We start from the raw sequence: 20,262 nt of genomic DNA, 5'->3' as shown, positions 1-20,262 counted from the left end.
CGAGAGTAGTCATCAATAAAAAGGATAAAGTACCTGTAACCCCCCATAATTAGCAAATGATATGGCCCCCATACGTCAGAGTGAACAATATGAAAAGGAGAAAGATATCTTTTATTGCTTACTGAATAAGAATGTCCACAATGTTTTGCCAGTTCATAGGACTCACAATGAAGACTCGATAAAGACACTCCCTTAAACATATCTGGAAACAAATGACTCAAAGCAGAAAATGACAAATGACCAAACCGAAAGTGACATAACAAGACTTTGTTAACAGACTCTGACAAAACTGACTCTAAGGCAACTCCACGAGATGGTCCAAAAGCTCTATCCGGTGTGTCCAGCAAGTATATTCCGTTTGCCTCATGGCCACTCCCAATCATCCTCTGAGATTGCAGGTCTTGAAAAACACAATGAGTGGGGAAAAAAGGTTATGCTACAATTCATGGATTTAGTTAAGCTGCTAACAGAGAAAAGGTTTGTGTTAAGTTTAGGGACATGAAAGACAGAGGATAAATAAATGGTGCCAGAGGTCTTTATATCCCCTTTACCAGAGAAGGGAGCAAGAGACCCATCAATAAGGGATATTTTCTCTTTGCCAGAGAGAAGGTGATATGAGTAGAAGAGATTAGACAGGCTGGTCATGTGGTCTGATGCACCGGAATCAATAATCCAAGGGATTTTATGCTTACCTAAAACTAAAGCATGATTTGCAGAAGCACGAATACCTGAGTGAGCAAATGCAGATGAAGATGATGTGTTGCTGGAAGAGTGAGATGAAGAAACAGTAGCTTCCAAGTGATTTAGTAGCCTCCCATACTTTTCAAAATCCGCCTTCATTGCTGCCAACTGCTCAATGGTTGATTTTTCTTCACTCTCCTTATTTCCTCCTTCAGGTACTATAGCAACATTAGTTGTCTTAGGCTTTCCTACCTGACTGCCCTTCTTAGAGTTATTATTCTTAAACATATCAGGAAGAAGCTCAGGATGAAGCTTCCAGCAAGTGTCCTTTGTATGCCTCGGTTTCTTGCAATATTCACATATCTTCTCCTTTTTCTCAGTAGGACCCTTTGGCTTTATTCCAGCATGTGCAAAGTATTCCGGAGGTGGACTCTGCAACTAAACCTGCCGCCTACTCTCCTCATTGCTTCTGGGAAAGAGTAACCTCATCTCTGGCCAAGATATTTTGCCTAATGATGTCAAACTCAGGCTTGAGTCCAGTGAGAAATTCAAACACCCTATTTCTCTTCACCAACCTCCTATACATTTCAGCATCATTCTTACTCTCCCATACAACTATCTCCATAACATCAATTTCTTGCCATATGGATTTCAGTATAGAGTAGTAGATTGTTACACCCTTCTCCCCCTGTCTTAGGTTCTTCACGTCACTTTTCAACTTATAGACTCTGTCTACATTCAACTTCTGTGAATAGGTCTCAGTAACATTGTCCCATATCTCCTTAGCCGAAGACATCCAGAGATAATGTTGACTTGTATGAGGTTGCATAGAATTGACCAACCATCCTATGACAGTATAGTTCTCCTGCATCCATTTCTCAAATTCAGGGTCTGTCTCTTCGGGTTTCACTTTACTACCTGTGAGATACCCGAGTTTTCCTCTACTACAGACATAAATTCTTATAGACTATGCCCAAGCAAGATAATTTATCCCATCTAGCTTGATTGTGGTCACACCAGTCAAAACGGAATCTACCGAGCCAAGGCCGGAAACCGGCACTTGCTTGAACTCACTTCCGTATGACTCCATTAATCAAACGAAAATCAAAGAACCGGAAATTTTGTCTATATAAACTTACTTGAAGTCAAACCAGAACCCAGATGCTTGAAAACTAGGGTTTTACTCCGTCCAACTGTTGGGGAGGAAGAGAAAAGATGTAGCCGCTCCTACCAGAGCTTCCCAATCTCTTCCTAACCTGAACCGCCCTCCTTTAGGAGTCAAAGACACCTCCCAAGCACAGAGCGCCACACCCAAAGCTTCACCTTTACTTGTACCTTTGAAAATCTCTAGTCGGCTAGGGTTTTGGGCAGCAACAGAACAACACCACTTCTTGGTAATATCCAGCTAGATTTAAACTCTCCAAACCCTCTACAAACTAGGCCAGAGATCCTCTGAACTATAGAGAACCTATCTCCATACACTCTCTTAATCTAAGGGTGTATGGGAAAAGAGGAAGAAGAAAAAAGGAAGAAAGAGACCTGCTCTGATACCAAGATGTAAATCAGTCCTCAAAAATTAGGTGTAAATTTAAAGATTAGAGAGAAAAAGAAGAAGAAAAGTAAGAGCAGTAGTACAAGAGAAGAAGATGGCGAAAAGAGTAGGAAGAAGAAGAAAGGTTCGAATTATCTTCCCTTTCGTCTCTTATCTTTTTTTTTATGAATTAATGTTAAAGTAATTACAAGTATGCCCTTAAGTGGGCAGCCAACTAGGCAGTAACATAAAGAGATCAAACAAAAAGAAATAACAAGCCCATTAAGAGAGGCCCATTAACCAACAAGAAAAAAAAAAGATATTACAAGAGAAGATTCTAGGACCCATTCGGCCCAATCTCTTTACAGTGTAGATCAATCTCAATATGCTTAGTCCTATCATGTTGTACTGGGTTATTGCTTTGTTGATGGCAGCCTTGTTGTCACAATACAGCTTGAGGGGACCATCAACTTTCACCCCAAGCTCACCTAGGAGGGTTTCAAGCCACAATAGTTCTACAACACCATGTGCCATATCTCGATATTCAACTTCTGCACTTGATCTCACAACCACATTTTGCCTTTTACTTCTCCAAGTAACCAAATTCCCCCAACAAATGTGCAATATCTGGAAGTAGACTACCTATCTCCAATTGATCCAGCCCAATCAGCATTAGTATATGCCTCTATTTCGAGTTTATTGTGCCTCTTAAACAGATTTCCTTTCCCTGGACACGTCTTCAAATACCTAAGGATCGTTTCAGCTACTTTCATGTGAAGAATCTTAGGAGAATGCATGAATTGGCTGACAACATGATAGAAGATTTACATTTCATTTCAAAATCCAGCAAAAGAAATCCACAGACTCATTGATTTGCTTACTGGTCATTTTGAACCATTTGATTCTTAATTGAAAGTGTGTATACATAATGTAAATGTATATTAAGTGTTCAACATTTATTGGTAGATCAACAAATTCTTTTCAAAATTTCCTCAGCCTTGTTTCCTTCTATGGTATGAATAATAGTTACTGAGAAGAAATGCTCTATAACTTCAAAGGATAGTAACTTGGTGATTCTAGACACTTTAACAGCCACACCTGACCATTTCTGCACATAAATTTCGAACAGAGACCGAGTTTGGTTTGGAGATAACAAGCACAGTTTGAGGAGGTGATTCCCACCTCAAGGAAATCTGAAAATGAAAAAGGAGTTCTTGATTAGATAACTCATTAAATGATACAAAAGAGAAAACAAAGATTGCACTAACCATTAACAACAGTTACACAACTAGTACTCTTGTACTCGATGGATAAGATGGTGGCATATACCAATCTATTACTAAAGTTATAAATAAAAAACAAGAGTGACAATGTAAATTGAAGAAATATTACCTGCTTACTGCTGCGTTCTGCTGTTGTTATATTTCCTCTTTCAAAAGAGACAATATCATGCTTGTGCTGGCCATTTTTCTCACCATTGCAACCCCACGAAAGCTTAAAAGATGCCTGCCTCATGGAAAATATTTTAAATTACATTCTTATCTGCGCCCATACAAGCACTAATACTAGTGTGCAGGCATAGATTGGATGCTTTGGATAACAGATTGACTATAGGGATTTAATCAAAACTATTCCAGTCTGGACAGTAGTTATGCTTAGCCAGATGGAACTGTAAAGGCATCAATAATTGCAGAAGTGAGTAAGATGGATTCTTTGGGTAATGGGTAATATTGACCACAAGGATCTGTTCAAAGCTATGTGATATTGGATGGTGGTTATGGCTAATGTGGTTATTTGATGTTCTATTTGATCATTTAGTCTCCCTTGCTACTCTCTCCCCCCTCTTGTGGCATCCCTCTCTCCAAAATTTTCATCAATAATGGCATAGCACCACGCACCACCCATACAACCATGGATCCAACTTTCTGTAATAGGAAATGATCCTCCCTTTACACCTGCTAAACAAATAGGTCCAACACCTAAAAATATTTCCCTCAATCTCCTAATGCAGTAATTTTATCAGTTATGGAGAGGTAATTAGAAACATAAAAAGAGGCATATAAAGGGGTGGAAACCAGTTGATCCAGTCAACCATCACACTATCTATTTCTTTCACACATTCTAGGAGCATTTGCATAGCATGTGTGCATATTGTTTTAATGCCTTCTTCGCATGAAAAAATTAATAGCCTAATATTGCCTTTCTAATATCTTGTTGATCATCAAATATTAAGTACATGGTAGCCCCCAAGTAAAGAAAATCAAAAACTTACAAACAGGCCCAAAACAAAGCCTCCCTAGTAACTCCTTGCTTAGCTAAAGTGCCAGCCATTCCATTTGCTGACCTTCTTACCCAATTAAAGTGCACCCCAATCTCCCTTGCTAAGCTAATAATCTCTCTTAGAGGCTGTCTAAGAGACCACACTCCCAGGTTTCCAGTTTGCATCCACCCTATTACCAGCTTGGAGTCTCCTTCCACTTCTAATTGCTGCATGCCCCATTGTTTCGCCAGTTTCAAACCTTGAAGTAAGGCCATTACTTCTGATCCTTCCATTGAAACAGTGGTTCTCCGCTAGCAACTACAAACCGAAGGTTGAAAACTTCCTCAAGAAAAAACAAATCCCGTAAGTGTTGGGATCAAGCTAACGCCTTCCGTCTCAACAAGAATTCTTGCATATTGTGTATTTTCCCATCTTCTATTTCTGAAATCAAATCTTTTGAAACTTCCCACAGCATTTCCTATGCCCTAAAAACTTCTGTACACCAGGCATGCAATAGTATCCCATATACATCGATCCGAACGAACCTCATTTTCTGTACTTCCAATCCAAACCCGAAAAAAAAATTCCAGGGTTCCTCTTTTTCCAAAGCATTCTCTTGCTAGAGTTTCTTCCATGTCTTTTTTCCACCTAAAACTGAACAAGAATAAGGATGCCCCCATCCTTCGAACACAGGAGAAGCTTAGGTTTTTCCATTCTTGGTTCGCCCATTTCTCCACAACTGTAATGTCGAGATCCAAGTGAACGAATCTACCTTCTAGACATCTATTTAAGTACTCCAGTCTTTCTTCAACCTTGCTTCCATCCCTAACCAACACACCTCTCGTCGCAATTGCCAGCGGTTCTAGCCACGATGCCACTGCTGACCCTAAGATACTCTGCACCATTGCCGTTCCTTTGCCTCTGTTTACTGTCATTCGCCCCCATCATTCACAAAAAGCACCAAGAAAAAGTTTTCAAACTATCATCATTTGATGAACTAGCAAATCATGCTTTTATTCTTGCTAAGGCCTTGTGAACAAAAGCAAGTGTAATGGTCCTTTTGATTTGGGATTTTTGGTTGAGAGTTTGGGGTTTTAAGCATTATGATTTACAATTTATGTTTTGGGGTTTGGGTTTAGGATAGGAGTTCCAGTGTTTTGTAGTTTGGGGTTGGAGGGTTATTTTAGTGTTTGAGGATTAGGGTTTAGGATTTTAGGAATGTGGGTTTAGAGTTTAGGGATTCAGGAGTGTGTTTTAGAGTGTGGATTTAGTGTTAAGGGGTTAGAGAGGGTATGGGGTTAATGAGTTAGGGTTAGCAGTTTGGAGTTTGAATTTTAGGATGGTATGGTTTGTTATTTAGGGTTTTAGAGTTTGGAGTTATCCATTAAGTAATTCTCATTAGAGGATGCAGTGTATGAACCAGCAGTTGAGGAACAGAGGAAATCTAGCATCTCTACCTTTCTAGTAACTCTACCAGGAACCACTTTGGAATCAGATTCTATTTCACCATCCCTAAGAACCTCATGGGAGCAAATTCCATGCTTTCCACAACACTTTTCAGGCTGATCACCAGTTAGGTTCTCCAGCATGTTGGACATGTCATCTGCCTTCTCACACTTGGTATCACAATTCTTGTCTCCAAAGTGAAATGCTGTATCCAAGAAGGAAGAACAGTTCTTGGTTAACAAAAAGCAGTAATAAGCACAGGCAAAGACAAGATCTAGATAGGAATTTGAGACAACAATTACCTTAAAATATAAGATTACCACCACTTTGATATTAAAAATTCGATCAATTGCCTATTCTTTTTGCAACCATGTTCATTATAAATTAGGAAATGCTTTTCCAATTTGATAGAAGAAACTGTATGATCTTGTGGGCTCAACGTTTTTTTTAGTCCATTTAAATATAATAATGTGTTATCTGGTGGGCTCAACCCTTAAATTTTTATACTGTCATCATTAACTAATGTGTTATCTTTACATATAGGTTTTCTATAAAGGTGTTGATATCTTGGTTTTTTCATTTCACTCATACTTGGTGCAAGAAACCATCTATTAATCTCCTATTCTTTTGTTACTCGTGTTTAATGGTTTTCCTCTCTCTTTGGTTGCAGATGGTCTCCTCTATCGAGTGTGGTGCACCACTTTGACTCGAGCTTCTTCCGACAACCAAAGAAAAGGGGTAGGGTGATGTGGGGAACAACAAGAGCAGCTACCAGTTGAGCAGTTTGGGAAGAGAGGAACAATAAGATCTTCCAAGGGCAAGGAAAATCAAAGGATGATTTGGTAGAAGAAATAACCATCAAGGTCATACATTAGCTGAAAACATCGGTAACCCTGATCCCACAAGAGTTGGGGGTATTTTTCGAGATGTGGAAGGAAGAATCTTGGCCTTATTCTCTTGGATAAACAGTTGGGTTTTCAGAAATTAGAAGTGGAGGGTGATTCAAAGTTGGTAATAGGTTGGATGCAGACAAGCAGCTTAGGCACTTGGGCCCTTAGACAATTTGTAAGGGAAATTTTGAGCCAAAGAAGGGAGATTAGAGTACAGTTTAAATGGGCTAGAAGATCAGCAAACACCTTGGCTGATGCATTGGCAAAGCAAGGGGTTACTAGGGAAACTCTATTTTGGGCATGTTTGTAAGTTAACTGTGAATTGGGGGATCACCTTCTTTAGAAGGTGATAGTTGTACTAATTCTCTTTAAAGTTAATGAAAGTTGGTGTTTCCTATAAAAAAATGAAAAAAAAATACTTAGTGCAAGACGGTGATGATATGCTACAATATCCTCCAACTATTTAACATGCCAGTGATGAATGGAACAGTTTGTTCAATGGAATGGAAATGTCTTATTTTTCCTAACTTAAGAGAAGCACCATAGCAGGAAAAAAGGCTTATAATTAAAGAATTTATGTTACAAGATCACATAGCAAACCTAAACGTTCCTTCATCAGACTCCTTGTCCTTTCTAACTCATATTTGCGCTTCCATTCAGCTGCCTCAGCCTGAGCAGATGCCTTTCCCTCCGCTACTCGTCTTAATGCCTTTGCAACAGCTAATAAATAAAATGAAACATAATAAAAATTAGACACCAGGTATAATAGTTACATTTAAGTTCAGTTTGGGAAGAGTACAAATACAAATACGTACAATGCAAATACAGGTTTAGAAATACAAAATACAAGACTTTTCACTGTACATATTTGTATTTGCAATCCTTCCAAACTGAACTTTTTTTTGTAATCAAACTGAGCCTTAAGAACATAAAAATAACAAATTTAATAATTAAAGACAAAAATGTAGTCACTATATCAGGGATATCTGAAAGGAGATAAAAGATGACATTGGACATCCACAAGCTCTTTCATTATTTTAATCAATAACCAAGAATGCTTTACAAAACTGAAAACAAGAGAAAGGATGCATGGGAATAACAGTCCCACATAAAAACAGTTGTGAAACACACCTGCAATAATTCAGAAAATATAGAAAAGGAAGAGAAAAGGAAGAAGAAAGAAAGGTTTCAGCAGAGGTTTGTTGAAGAAGAGAAGAGTTCAATCCATTTTCCCTAAACTGAGTACAATTCCTTGGATACCCTTAATGGAGCAGCCAGCACTAAAGGAGTAATAAAACAAAACAAAAAAGGTCCATAATTAAAAGAACATAAACTTAAAACATAACTTGAAAGAAATAAAGACACTAAGGCCCATTCTCACTACACTCCCCCTCAAACTGAGCATAGATGTCTATCATGTCTAGATTGCTTATATAATGTTAAAACTTTGCTTTTGGAACTCTCTTAGTCAGAAAATCTGCTAGTTGCTCTTCTGATGCAAGGAAAGGAAGGCACACCTCTCCTAAAACCACTCTCTCCCGTATAAAGTCTCTGTCTACCTCAATGTGCTTAGTTCTATCATGCTGAACTAGATTGTGAGCAATGTTAATAGCAACATAGTTATCACAATATAACATCAATGGCTTGCCGCATGAAACACCCATCTCATCAAGGAGAGATCTAAGCCAATAACAACTCAGAAACCCCATGGGCCACAGCCCTATACTTTGCCTCATTGAAGATCTAGAAACAACTAACTACTTTTTACTTCTCTAGGAAACAATATTCCCAGCTACCATAGCACAATATCATGATGTAGACCATCATCAACATTACCTGCCCAATCAGCACCTGTATATGCTTCTACCTTCATATAGCCACATTTAGCAAATACTATACCCTTCCTAGGAGTTCCCTTAAGATAACATAGTACCCTAACCCTTTCTATAGCAGCCATATGAGTGTCTCTGGGAGCATGCATGAGCTGGCTGATTGCATTCATAACATATGAAATGCCTGGACAAGTCATACATGGATAAAGAAGTTTCCCTAGTAATCTCTAAAACACTCCTTGTCAACTAAAAGTTCTCCATCATTAGTTGAGAGTTTTATAATTCACATCAATAGGGGTGGAGGTAAATTTAGCACCAAGTTTTCCTATCAAAATAAGAAGATCCAACACATACTTCCGCTGAGAAATAAAGATACCTTCTTTGGACCTAGCAACCTCAATGCCAAGAAAATACCACAACTCCCCTAAGTCTTTAATCTCAAATTAAGAATTGAGGAACTTCTTGAGATTATTAACATTTTCTATATCATTGCTAGTAATAACAATATCATCCACATTAATGATAAGAAATGTAACTAGAGTATTTCTCCTCTTAACGAAGAGGGTATGATCTAATTGAGTCTGAATGTAGCCGAACTGAATAATAGAAGTCCTAAACCTGTCAAACCAAGCACGTAGAGATTGTTTTAGGCCATAAAGTGACTTCTTCAATCTGCACACCTTACCTTGCATCTCCTTACTATATATACCAGGGAAAAGGACATACATACTTCTTCAATGAGATCGCCACTCAGGAATGCATTCTTAACATCAAACTGATAAAGAGGCCAATCACAACTCGCTGCTAAGGATAAAAGAACTTTCACAGAAGTCAATTTAGCAACTGAAGAAAATGTCTCAGTGTAATCTATCCCATATACACTTGGGTATATCCCTTGGCAACAAGACATGCCTTATATCTCTCAATTGACCCATTTGCATGATACTTGATAATGTAAACCCACTTGCACCCAACAAGTTCCTCCCTATCTAGCAAGTCAACAATATCCCAGGTATTATTTTTATGAAGTGCTTCTATTTCAATCCTCATAGCATCCCTCCACCCTGCTTTGGCTAAGGCTTCAGTCACTGACTTTGAGATGAGTTGAGAAGAAATGGAGGCTAGAAAGGAATAGTAGGATGGGGACAACAAGCTATAAGATAGGTGTTTGGAAATGCAATGAGTTGTACATTTCCTCTTACCCAATATCAGAGCAATAGGTAGGTTAAGATCTGGTAGAGATGTCAGACCTATCCTCTCTTCGGTGATTAGAAGCACCTGAGACCAACTGGAGATGTAGGATCAACCTGTGTCTGCCTTAACCCTTTCGACTAGTATCAACTTTGGAGAATAGGATGGGTGGTAAAAACTGGAGGACTAGTTGGAGGGGGGGGGCGCAAGAATGGAAGACCTCAAAGGAGAGGATCCCTCCACGAAAGTGGGGGTAACTGTGGAGGGCTCAACATAAGACTCAACTAAAGCTAGCAAAGGAAGGGATGAAGAAAATAATTCAAGAGATCTCTCCCCCTTAAAAGGATGACTATAAAAAGGGTTGACTCTATAAAGGTGACATCCATGGAAACAAACTAGGTGCCACTAATGGGATCAAAATAACAATACCCCTTCTGTGTGGAGGCATAACCAAGGAAGATACACTTTTAAGCCTTGGTTTCAAACTTATGTCTCTTGGAACTAGGAGTGTGGCCATAGCAAGTGCAACCAAAAATCACATAAAGGGATGGAGAAAACCTCAACACTAGGAAAGAGGACTCCAAAAGGACACGAGAAGGCATACAATTAATAAGATAAGTGGTTGTTAAAACTACATCACCCCAAAACATCATAGGAACATGGTAACAAAAACAATATTCCTTGCAACTTCCATAATATGTCTATTTTTCCTCTCCATTACTCCATTTTGATGTGGAGTACGAGCACAAGAACTCTAATGAACAACCCCAAATTTCTCAAGGTAAGAGGTAAGGTCCTTCTCAAAAATAACCCTTAGCATTGTCTAAACGGAATATTTTGATGCAGGCATCAAACTGAGTGAGTATATTTTCATGAAACTATTGCACAAGTTTAAGCACTTCAGCACGAGAGTGCATAAGGTAAATCCAGGTTATCATGAAAAATCATCAATAAACATGAAGAAATATCTATAGCTACCCATACAAGATAAATGGTAAGGCCCTCACACATCAGAGTGAACAATATTAAAATGAACAGTTTATCTTTTATTACTTGAAGGATAATTGTCCTTACAATGCTTTGAGAACTCACAAGATTCACAATGCAGATTCGACAGACTTGTTCCTTTAAATAGTTCTGGAAACAACTGACTCAATGAAGAGAAAGACAAATGACCCAAATGGCTATGACATAACATAATACAACTAGTGGATTCTTAAATAGATGCAGTTCTCTGAGGTTGTAGTATGATAACAATTTTTAGAAGGCCCTTAACTTTCCTTCATTATGAATGCAACCAAATGATGCTTGGGCATGCTTTCTTGAAAACTTAAACTTATGAATGAACGCATAACATACAAATTGTATATCAATTTACTCTCAAGAACCAAATATCTTTTATGTGGAAATATTAATACATATATCTTTTAAAAGTTTTAAGTGGATATACTCATATCCATCTTTGAGTATCGAGCACATTAGTACTGTATATAATGTAAAATCTTGTATTTTGTATTATTTTGTTTCTATTGATAGTGTATACATTTGTATTTATATTTTTCCCAGACTAAGCCCAAATATTTAGAACACATGGAGGAAAAGATGCTGCATCTCTAGTGCATTTGGCCACAAAAACAGAAAAAAACAAATAAACGGAAAAAAAAAAATTGTTCTAATTTGGACTGTATGAGGTAAAGGATATCTAGCGAGGAGACTTATGACACTAGAGGCCAACTGATCACGGGTAGAAAAGATATGGACAATATATGGCTTCGGACAATAGCGCCAGGTGCTTGGCTACACATTTTAAGTTTTTTATATAAGTCGTTGGTGTTAAGAGACAGAAAGAGGTAGCGCAAATATGAAACCAGAAATGTCACAACACCTCACGAGAACGAGAGATGAAGGCAGTCAATTCCAATGTGTTGTCTTTATGCTCTTAGCTGTGTGGGTAAGTGGAATGTCTCTTTTCTCTTTTTCAACCTTATACCTCCATGAAGTACAACACCTACCTTACCTAAGGTGGTTAAGCTATCAAATTCAAAGCCTCTTACTGATAGGTAATAAACCTTCTATCATAAGCATTCTCTTTCTCCTCTTCTCTCTCATATCAAGGTTTTAAAAATTAACCCAGAAATAGAATCACTTTGGCCACCGATTTTCAGATAGTATTTCAATTGTCCAGTCTGAATGGATCGACCCATAACATTTTAAAAAATAATTGAAATGACCCAAAATCCATTCATTGGATCGAATGGTTTAATAGTTCAACCATCCGAATCAGCAGTTACCGAATAATTGACTGATTCCTAGGTCGAATGATCTGTCCATCCAATCTGATCCAGTTTTCAAAACAGTGATATATATATATATATATACAAGACCCCGACTCAGAAAAATGACCAACAAGTTGCGCTAATTCTTAGAATTGATTGGTGCTTGATGATTCCCAAGTATGCCTAGCTTTTCTTGTTAGCTTTTTCATTCTTTTTATTTAAGCTGTAGGAGTGGGACAAAGTACATTAAAGATATTTTCTTGATGCCCCTTGATCAAGGGGTTTCAAATGAGAGTTCAACAAAGTTATTTCACTGCACATGGTAGACCAAGCTCTAATCATGATAACCCCTTAAAATAGAAACCAAGGGGGATGTGACCGTTTCAGACTTTAGGTTGAATTTAGAAAATAGGGTGGATTTGGAAATGGAGGTGTAATTGGATTTGTTAATTCCATTTGTTATTTTGATATTCATTTGTTTGGGTATTCTTTTAGTGGTGTGATAATTGATGATTTGAAGAAACACCAAACAAATTTGGTGAATTTCACATCTTAGTAGAATTTTAATTGAAATCGAGAATTCTCTTCTTTGACCTATTTCAAAATTTGCAATCAATCAAGTAGTGGACAATATAAGTGAGCTGTCCAAATCAGTCCAGTTGAGAGGCATTTGGAAGAAGGTTGTAAAACGGATTATTTGCTTTTGTACCCGAAAAAAATGCTGACTTGTTTAGATGATCAAAATATCCCAATTTAGGTGGTGTTTGTTTTATGGTTCTAGAAAAAAAGGTGGTGTGGTTCAAAATTTCAATTCGTGGTTCACTTTTTCAACTGTAACATGTGAGTATTGATTGTGTGGCCCATGTGTTCACTACTTGCTTTTACTATTTACTTTTGAAGATTTATTGGTGGGAGAGATACACAACATAATATTGAGTAAATTGTATATTACTATCCTATCCTTTGGAATTAGTCTCATTTTAGTATTCAAACTTCAAAATGTACCATAGCTTGTACTATCTAAACTCTTGAAAATTGTCCACTTAGTTCAAAATTGTTAATTGACATTAAATAGTATGTAAAATGACATAAATACCCTTCCAGTTTTGAATATGTGAGATAAGTATAATTTTGAAATGGCCAAAATAACCATATTTAAATTATTTTTTCATTGTGATTACACACCATTGTTCACTTTATGCCATAACCTTTCTACGAAAGGATAGTGCTTGCGGTTGGAGAAGCTACACAATAAAATATTGCCAGAGAAGATGATGTTGTTACCAGGAAAGAGGGTTTTCGGCCACCGTTGTTGTAATCCTTTTACAATTTATTCACTGCTCAGGCATGTCTAACAAATAGATCTCATTCGCCTCATGGCCACTCCCAATCACCTTCTAAGATTTCATGTCTTGAAAAACATAATATGAAGGGAAAAAGGTCACGCTGCAATTCAGGGATTTAGTTAAATTACTAATTGAAAGCAATTTGATATTAAGTTTAGGTACATAAAGAGCAAATAATAAGGTCACGGCATGTGGGGTCTTAATGTCTCCCTTTTCCGTGATAGGGGCAAAGGAGCCATCAGCAAGAGAATATCTTGTCCCAGACAGAAAGGAGTTGGTAAGAGGTGAATAAATGTGAAACACTGGTTATATGGTTAGAGGCACCAGAATCAATTCCCCAAAAGATTTTATGAGTACCAGAAATAATAGCATGATTTGCAGTGACACGAATACCTGGGTGTGCATACACAGAGGAAGGAACTGTATCTGAAGAAGTAGATGCTGTAGTAGTAGACTCTAGATGATTGATTATTCAGACATACTTCTCATACTCAGCCCTGGCGGCTACAAGTTGCACTCCCACTGATTTCTCACCACTCTACCCTTATTCATTCTGTGAGGAGGTTGCTACATTTGCATTTCCACCTTTTCCATTTCCAATCCTCTTTCCACTGTTTCCATTCTTGAGTCTAGTAGGAATGAGCTCTGAGTGCAACTTCCAACGGGTGTCTTTAGTATGTTTAGGCTTCTTGCAGTACTCATAGATAACATTTTTCTTCCTAGTGTTGACCTTTGGCTTCATCCTAGCATTAGCATAGTGACCAACCTGCAGCTTTACAAACTGAACCTATCTTTTCTTCTCCTCACTACTCACCATAGCATAAGCCTAAGACAAAGTCACCTCATCCTTGCCAAAACATTCTGCCTCACAACATCATACTCCAAGTTGAGTCTAGTGAGGAACTCAAAGACCCAATTTCTTTCCACCAACTTCCTATGTGTTTTTGCATCCTTTGTACAATCCCCAACAACAGTCTCCATTAAATCAATCTCCTGCCAAAGAGATTTCAACATGGAGAAATAGACAGCTAAGGGACTCTCCCTTGTCTTAGGTTATTCACATCATTCTTCAATTTGTACTATTGTAGGCCCAAGCAACATTCAGCTATCGGGAGTATCTCTCTGTGACACTATCCCACACTTTCTTTGGAGTTTCCATCCACAGGTAGTGTTGACTAATATGTGGCTGCATAGAATTCACTAACCAACCCACTACTATGTAGTTTTCCTGCATCCACCTTTCATAGGTAGGGTCATCCTTCGCTGGTTTCTTCTTGCTCCCAAAAATGTAACCCCATTTCCCTCTACTACACACATGTATTTTAATTGACTAAGACCAAGCTAAATAATTGGCTCCATCCAATTTCACAATGGTAACTGCCCCCAACAGAGTCTCCACTGGCCCCCATGTCCAAACCCATAATCTACGGGATATTTGGTTTCTCCTTTAGTTTGATCCATTGAGTGAATGCAAACGAAAATCAAATTAGGGTTTTACTAAGCTAGATTTTCTACTCCAAACAAAGAACTCTTCAATCACCCAAAATTAGGGTTTCATAGGACCCAATAAGATGGGAGGAGTGAAACTTCAACCACTCCTACTAGAGGTTCCAAAACTTTGTCCAACCCAAACCGCCCTTAATAGAAATCAAAGAGCTCCCCTTTGATCCCAAAGTGCTACAAACCTAGTATATTGTGTCTATCAGGTTAGTTGAAATTAATCAGTTGTCAATTCCAGAATGTCTCTAATTATTAATCAGATTACAGTTCCCTGCATAAACTCATCAGTTCATGAAACAGAAATTGTATGAAAAAGAACCAAAAGCTACGAACTTCCAGGTGGGAAATAATACTAAATAAGATACCACTAGCTGTAAGTTAGCTTCCTTTATTAACTCTCCAGTTAATATTATTTGTATTTAGGGGATAGAAAAGTGCTTTGCACTCTGTAAAGTTGAACCTATTATTCCATAAACTGAGCCATCTATTAAGACTTTAAGAGAATCATCTTTCTTATCAATATAAATCCCAAAACATTTCCCCATTTCCCTTAGTTTATATTTTTGTAAAAGGTAACAGACAACAAAAGATAAGTCAAAAATTTCAGACAGATATTATAAACTGGAACATTGTAGAGAGCTTTTTTATAAATTTGCAAACCAAAGTCCCATACTTATCCTCAATACATGCATAACAAATTTTCACTAAGTACAATTGATCTAATTTCCCCAATGACTACGACAAAAAAGCACCACTCTAAATTCAGAAGAGATCTTCACAAGATCTAAAATAGTTCTAAAAGATAAGTTGTCTTACTTCTCAAAGCCTCTGAAAACTCAACAAGGTGTTCATCCATTCCCTTCACAGATGTCTGTTGAAGGAACTCCAAAACTACCTTTTCTGAATCGGAGGCAGAAGATGAATCCCTGTAACCATTCTCTGGATGTGAAAATGTCCCACTGGAACTCCCTTGTCCACAGAAATCCTGTCATTAAAAGCGCTGAAGCATGACAAGATGCTTGCTATGAAACAAAATAATCTTGCAATTTCACCATGTTATCATTTTTGGAGCAGCAATAACTTCAACAATCCATCCAAAACCAGAAAATGACATGGGACCAGAAAGTAATTTAAAGAGGAGTACCAAAAAAAAAAGTGGTTCTGAATATTTTTACAGTGCATTGACTTGTGAGGAAATGACACATTCTTACGACAACAGAACACGTGACACATGATAAATCAGACACTGAAAATTTTCTCCACCAATTAATTGGAACAATGATGTACCACATAACCAAAGTCCCAATAAATACTTTTCAGGACTCACTATTTTAAAACAATACCAATATAAGTAATGCAGCCTCTGTCACTGTGCATCCTAATATGTTTCATAGTTTATGGCAGTTAGTAAAGTCCCCATGCTTCACCATGAATATCATACTGAATTTATTATTATCAAAATTATTCCTTAGAAAGTAACCAACATAACAATGCATATCCATCATCAGAAGGCCCCCAACATCCTCAAAGGCACAATTTTATTTTGAATCAGTAGCTCCATAATCCTACAACTACAATCTCTTATCCTGGTCACAACCTCTATAGCTCATTTTATCACCTATTTATAAGTACAAAATACGGTGAACTTTTTTTTTAATAGGAAACGGTAACTTTCATTAGACAATTGAAAAGATTACAGGCTTACCACCCACAATGGATGGAAAAAAACAAAAAAACAAAAACTTAAAAACAGGCCCAAAACAAAACCTCCCTAGTAACTCCTTGCTTAGCTACTGGGATGGTGGATGGTCTGGCTAAACAAGGGACGGATAGGCACCAAATATTTTGGGCAACATTATAAATTATATATCAGTCTGTGGGATGGAGAAATACGGTGAACTTTCCTCCTTTTTTATTAGTAAGTAGGTGACTCTTTTAATTAATAAATATCAAAAGCAAAATTATTACAAGTAGCAAGATTGGGTCCTATTAGATAAAGCCATGTTATCAAGGTGCCAACTAGTCATTGACGGACTAGTCAACCAACTAGCCAGTTGAGGGCCAGACTGACTGCATCACTGACTAGTCAGTCAATACTGATGATGTGGTAGCCTAGTATGGCTAAGAATCAACTAGTCAACCTAGTCAACTACAAAGTCATTTTAAATCTTTATTTCATTTTGTTATGTTCATTGTGATGCTTTAAATATTTGTGATGGAACATGATTGGATGATGGTATATAAATTAGGAAAAAAATACATAAAATAAATGAAGGCAGTTGAACTATTTTTATCTTCCGATTAGTGTTTTGTTGGTACAGAGTTACTAAAAAAACTGGCATGTCAAATAATCAAGTTGCATTCTTCCTTTGGAAAACAAAGGCTACGCTTCCCTCTCCTGGCCTATCCAACCTGACAAATCAGCACCTAGGCACCAACTAGCCATTGCATTGACTAGAGAGGCCTAAACAACAAGTCATAACTTCGCTGCGTTGATAACATAATGCTGGGTAAAGGATCCCCAAAAAACATACAATTTACAGAAAGTGTTACAAATAGATACATAATCAATGATCTACAATATCCAATTTTATCCCAATATCTATCCTTTTCATATCCTTTTTAAGTCCTTAAAATCAATGCCCAGTTCATAATGACAGAGAATATGTTCTTACAAGTTATTGAAAGCATAGTCCCTGGCTATCTTATAGCTTTAACTTGATAGTCACAGGCAGAGTTCTTTAACAGATTTAGAATAGATTTCAGATGAATATATGTTACCATTTTCCTTTTCACCTTTTGTGTTCTTGTTTCCAGATCCATTTTCTTTAAAAGAAAATCTATCTCTTTGATGAAAAAACAAGAACTTAAAACCAATAGCAACCACAAAGAAGGAAAAGAACAAAAATAAGTTATATCAATACTATTAAATTTAATCTTGAGGAATATACAGCTAAGCAATTTAGTAATTGAAATATTACCAAGGTCCTTTACTGAATTGGCTCTCTTAAAACTTCATTTCACGTAAATAGGCATGGGTGCACCAATATCAGCATAGCTAAATGGATGTAATTGTGCCATTTAAAATTAAGGACCCATAAAAAGGGAATATTTACTCAAGGTCCTTTGATACATCATCAAGATTAACCTTACCTTTACTGCAAACAATTGAAGCATCGTCAGGAAATTTTAGTAAACACAATACTAACCAAACACTGACTGAAAGAAATCTTATCTTCATTGCACACAAAAGTAAGTAATCTTGATCAATCTCTTATCTATCCAGTTCAAATATAAACACACGTGCAAAAACATATGTGCTTCCCTTGTTACTGTATCTATCTATCTACCCATCTGTTTCTATCCTACTTACTGCATTAATTGCAATTAGCCCTTAGAAAGTTAAAATGGCCAACCACAAAACCCTCCCTCTAATTGGGTAATATCTCAATTCATTATCAAAGAATTTGACATGTGTCATTTAAAACACTCTATAAACAGCAAAAGGGAGAAAGTTAAGAACAGAAAGAAAGTTGCAATCAAATTATTTAGGTTTATAAGATTGTAAATGCAAAATATAGTGGTGATGACCAAATGGCAATAAGCTAAATTGACAGAGTAACAAAGTCTACCAAGTTTCAAACAAACTCTTCATGGGGAGGACAGACTAATGAAACAACTTTGATGTAGATACAAATGGATGAGATTGTTTAATAAGGTTAAATATACAGTGCAGATAAGATACCTCCTATGCACTTTTAGCATTGGACCTGGACTAAGTTTGACAAAAAAAAAATCATACCTTCAATGAAAAAAAATGACATGTTACAAAAAGAAAATTTACTAAGTTAGTAGATCAAGCCTCACAAATATTTAGTTTTACAAATTGTAAACTAATGTGGCAATATGCAGTGCAGTAGATTCCATTTGTTACCCATTTATGATGCAAAGATATCAGCTGAGCAGAAATTAACTATCACGTTCAGTAGATACATTTGTGTATATTCTACCAAACCAAAAAAGGACATTTTTCTTAGTTCCTATATAAGGACAGATGGCATGTCCAGATAAGAGTAGGTGAGCAACAGTAAATGTTTTCTGCCTAATATTTCAATATTTAATGACATGAAACTTGAACCGTAGCTAATTAAACTTTTATCCTCCCTTAGTAGGTAATGATATTAAACAAACATTATTTCTTCAAAACATTTGTGATTTGCCAGGCCCTGTAACTTACCACTTTACAGTTTAACCTATTTAACAGCTAAAATTCCTCAATTGGTATGACCAGTTTGAAGGGTGAAATTCCAAAACCACACCTACTGTATATGATCAACTATAGTTGTCCAAAGTCCAAACTATATTCCTAGAACAAAATAAGCAAAAACCATTTCCAAATGAATCTGAACAATTACTAAAGAATTACAGATAAGACTACCACAAATATATCAAAACCTCAGTTCATCAAACCAATCAAACACCATAACTAACAATTCCTAGACGATCATACCCAAAGAAAGAACAGTTCTGATACAAAAGGAAATCAACAACTTAACCAAATCTTAATCAAACAATAAATGAACAAATTATCTGTAATTGAAATTAAACACCATGGAGATAGAAGATCGTACATTTGAAGTGGCCTCTCTTGGAGACATGGCGAAGGCACAGAGAGACAGAGCGAGAGAGATCTTTCGAGCCTTCAAAACCGTCTCAGATTATGACCAGGCACTCGAATGGTATTTGTAGCTGGAATTGGGTCTGCTTCAATTAGAGGGAGGGGGATGGGGTTGGTGAAAGAGGAGATATATGGTATTAAAATTTTCAATTAAAAAATGCTTGGCTTGATTATGGATTAGCGAGTGACAGAGAGAAGAGAACAGAAGAGGGATTCGGTAGGCCCCAGTCAGGCGATCAAACGGTGAAGCGGGAGGAGTAGACGTGTGCTGCTGGTTCGTCATATGCATTCAGTCAACGATCTCAACCCGACCAATCTCTGTTTCTTCACTCCGTGCTTTCTACCGCCAATAGTCAAACGCCAAATCGACAATCTTTGTCCCCATCTCTTATCTGTTGAACGATTCGGTGTTCAAAGAGAGACGTTGGCAGATTGACACGAATATGATCCAACGAAGGGACAGTCACTCGTTGTGGGCCACTTTTTAGCCGTTAGATTGGTATCAAGATATTAGAGAAAGAAGTGTTTAAAAGGGTGGTCGAACGGGCGTTGCGCTGACGAAAGCCGATTCCGTATAAAAGAAGAGAGGAGAAAAGGACCTCGGAAAGTCGGAAGACTTTTGGCAATCCAA

General features: G+C 37.3%; 1 protein-coding gene across 13 annotated transcripts in view; it reads right to left on the bottom strand.

The window, feature by feature from the left end:
• The window catches only part of LOC104606325 (putative NAD kinase 3), a 108,056-nt gene extending 88,210 nt beyond the window's left edge, over window positions 1-19,846 (bottom strand). The window contains exons 1-6 of one of the 13 annotated variants that reach the window (XM_088898416.1): window positions 19,585-19,846; window positions 15,770-15,938; window positions 7,409-7,528; window positions 5,930-6,123; window positions 3,605-3,718; window positions 3,311-3,405 (exon numbers count right to left, since the gene is read on the bottom strand). In XM_088898416.1, the coding sequence (XP_088754542.1) occupies window positions 3,311-3,405; window positions 3,605-3,718; window positions 5,930-6,123; window positions 7,409-7,528; window positions 15,770-15,938; window positions 19,585-19,611 (719 nt within the window). In that variant the 5' untranslated portion in view covers window positions 19,612-19,846. The remainder of the gene's footprint in view (window positions 1-3,310; window positions 3,406-3,604; window positions 3,719-5,929; window positions 6,124-7,408; window positions 7,529-15,769; window positions 15,939-19,584) is intronic. The other 12 variants (XM_088898415.1, XM_010271464.3, XM_010271465.3 and 9 more) reach the window with 12 other exon arrangements.
• Window positions 19,847-20,262: the final 416 nt, after the last annotated feature.

This window comes from Nelumbo nucifera, chromosome 2 (genome assembly GCF_055504915.1).
Source record: "Nelumbo nucifera cultivar China Antique chromosome 2, China Antique-T2T, whole genome shotgun sequence".
Lineage (NCBI taxonomy): Eukaryota > Viridiplantae > Streptophyta > Magnoliopsida > Proteales > Nelumbonaceae > Nelumbo > Nelumbo nucifera.
Note: the sequence above shows the minus strand (reverse complement) of the source record. Positions and strands in the feature narration are given on the sequence as shown.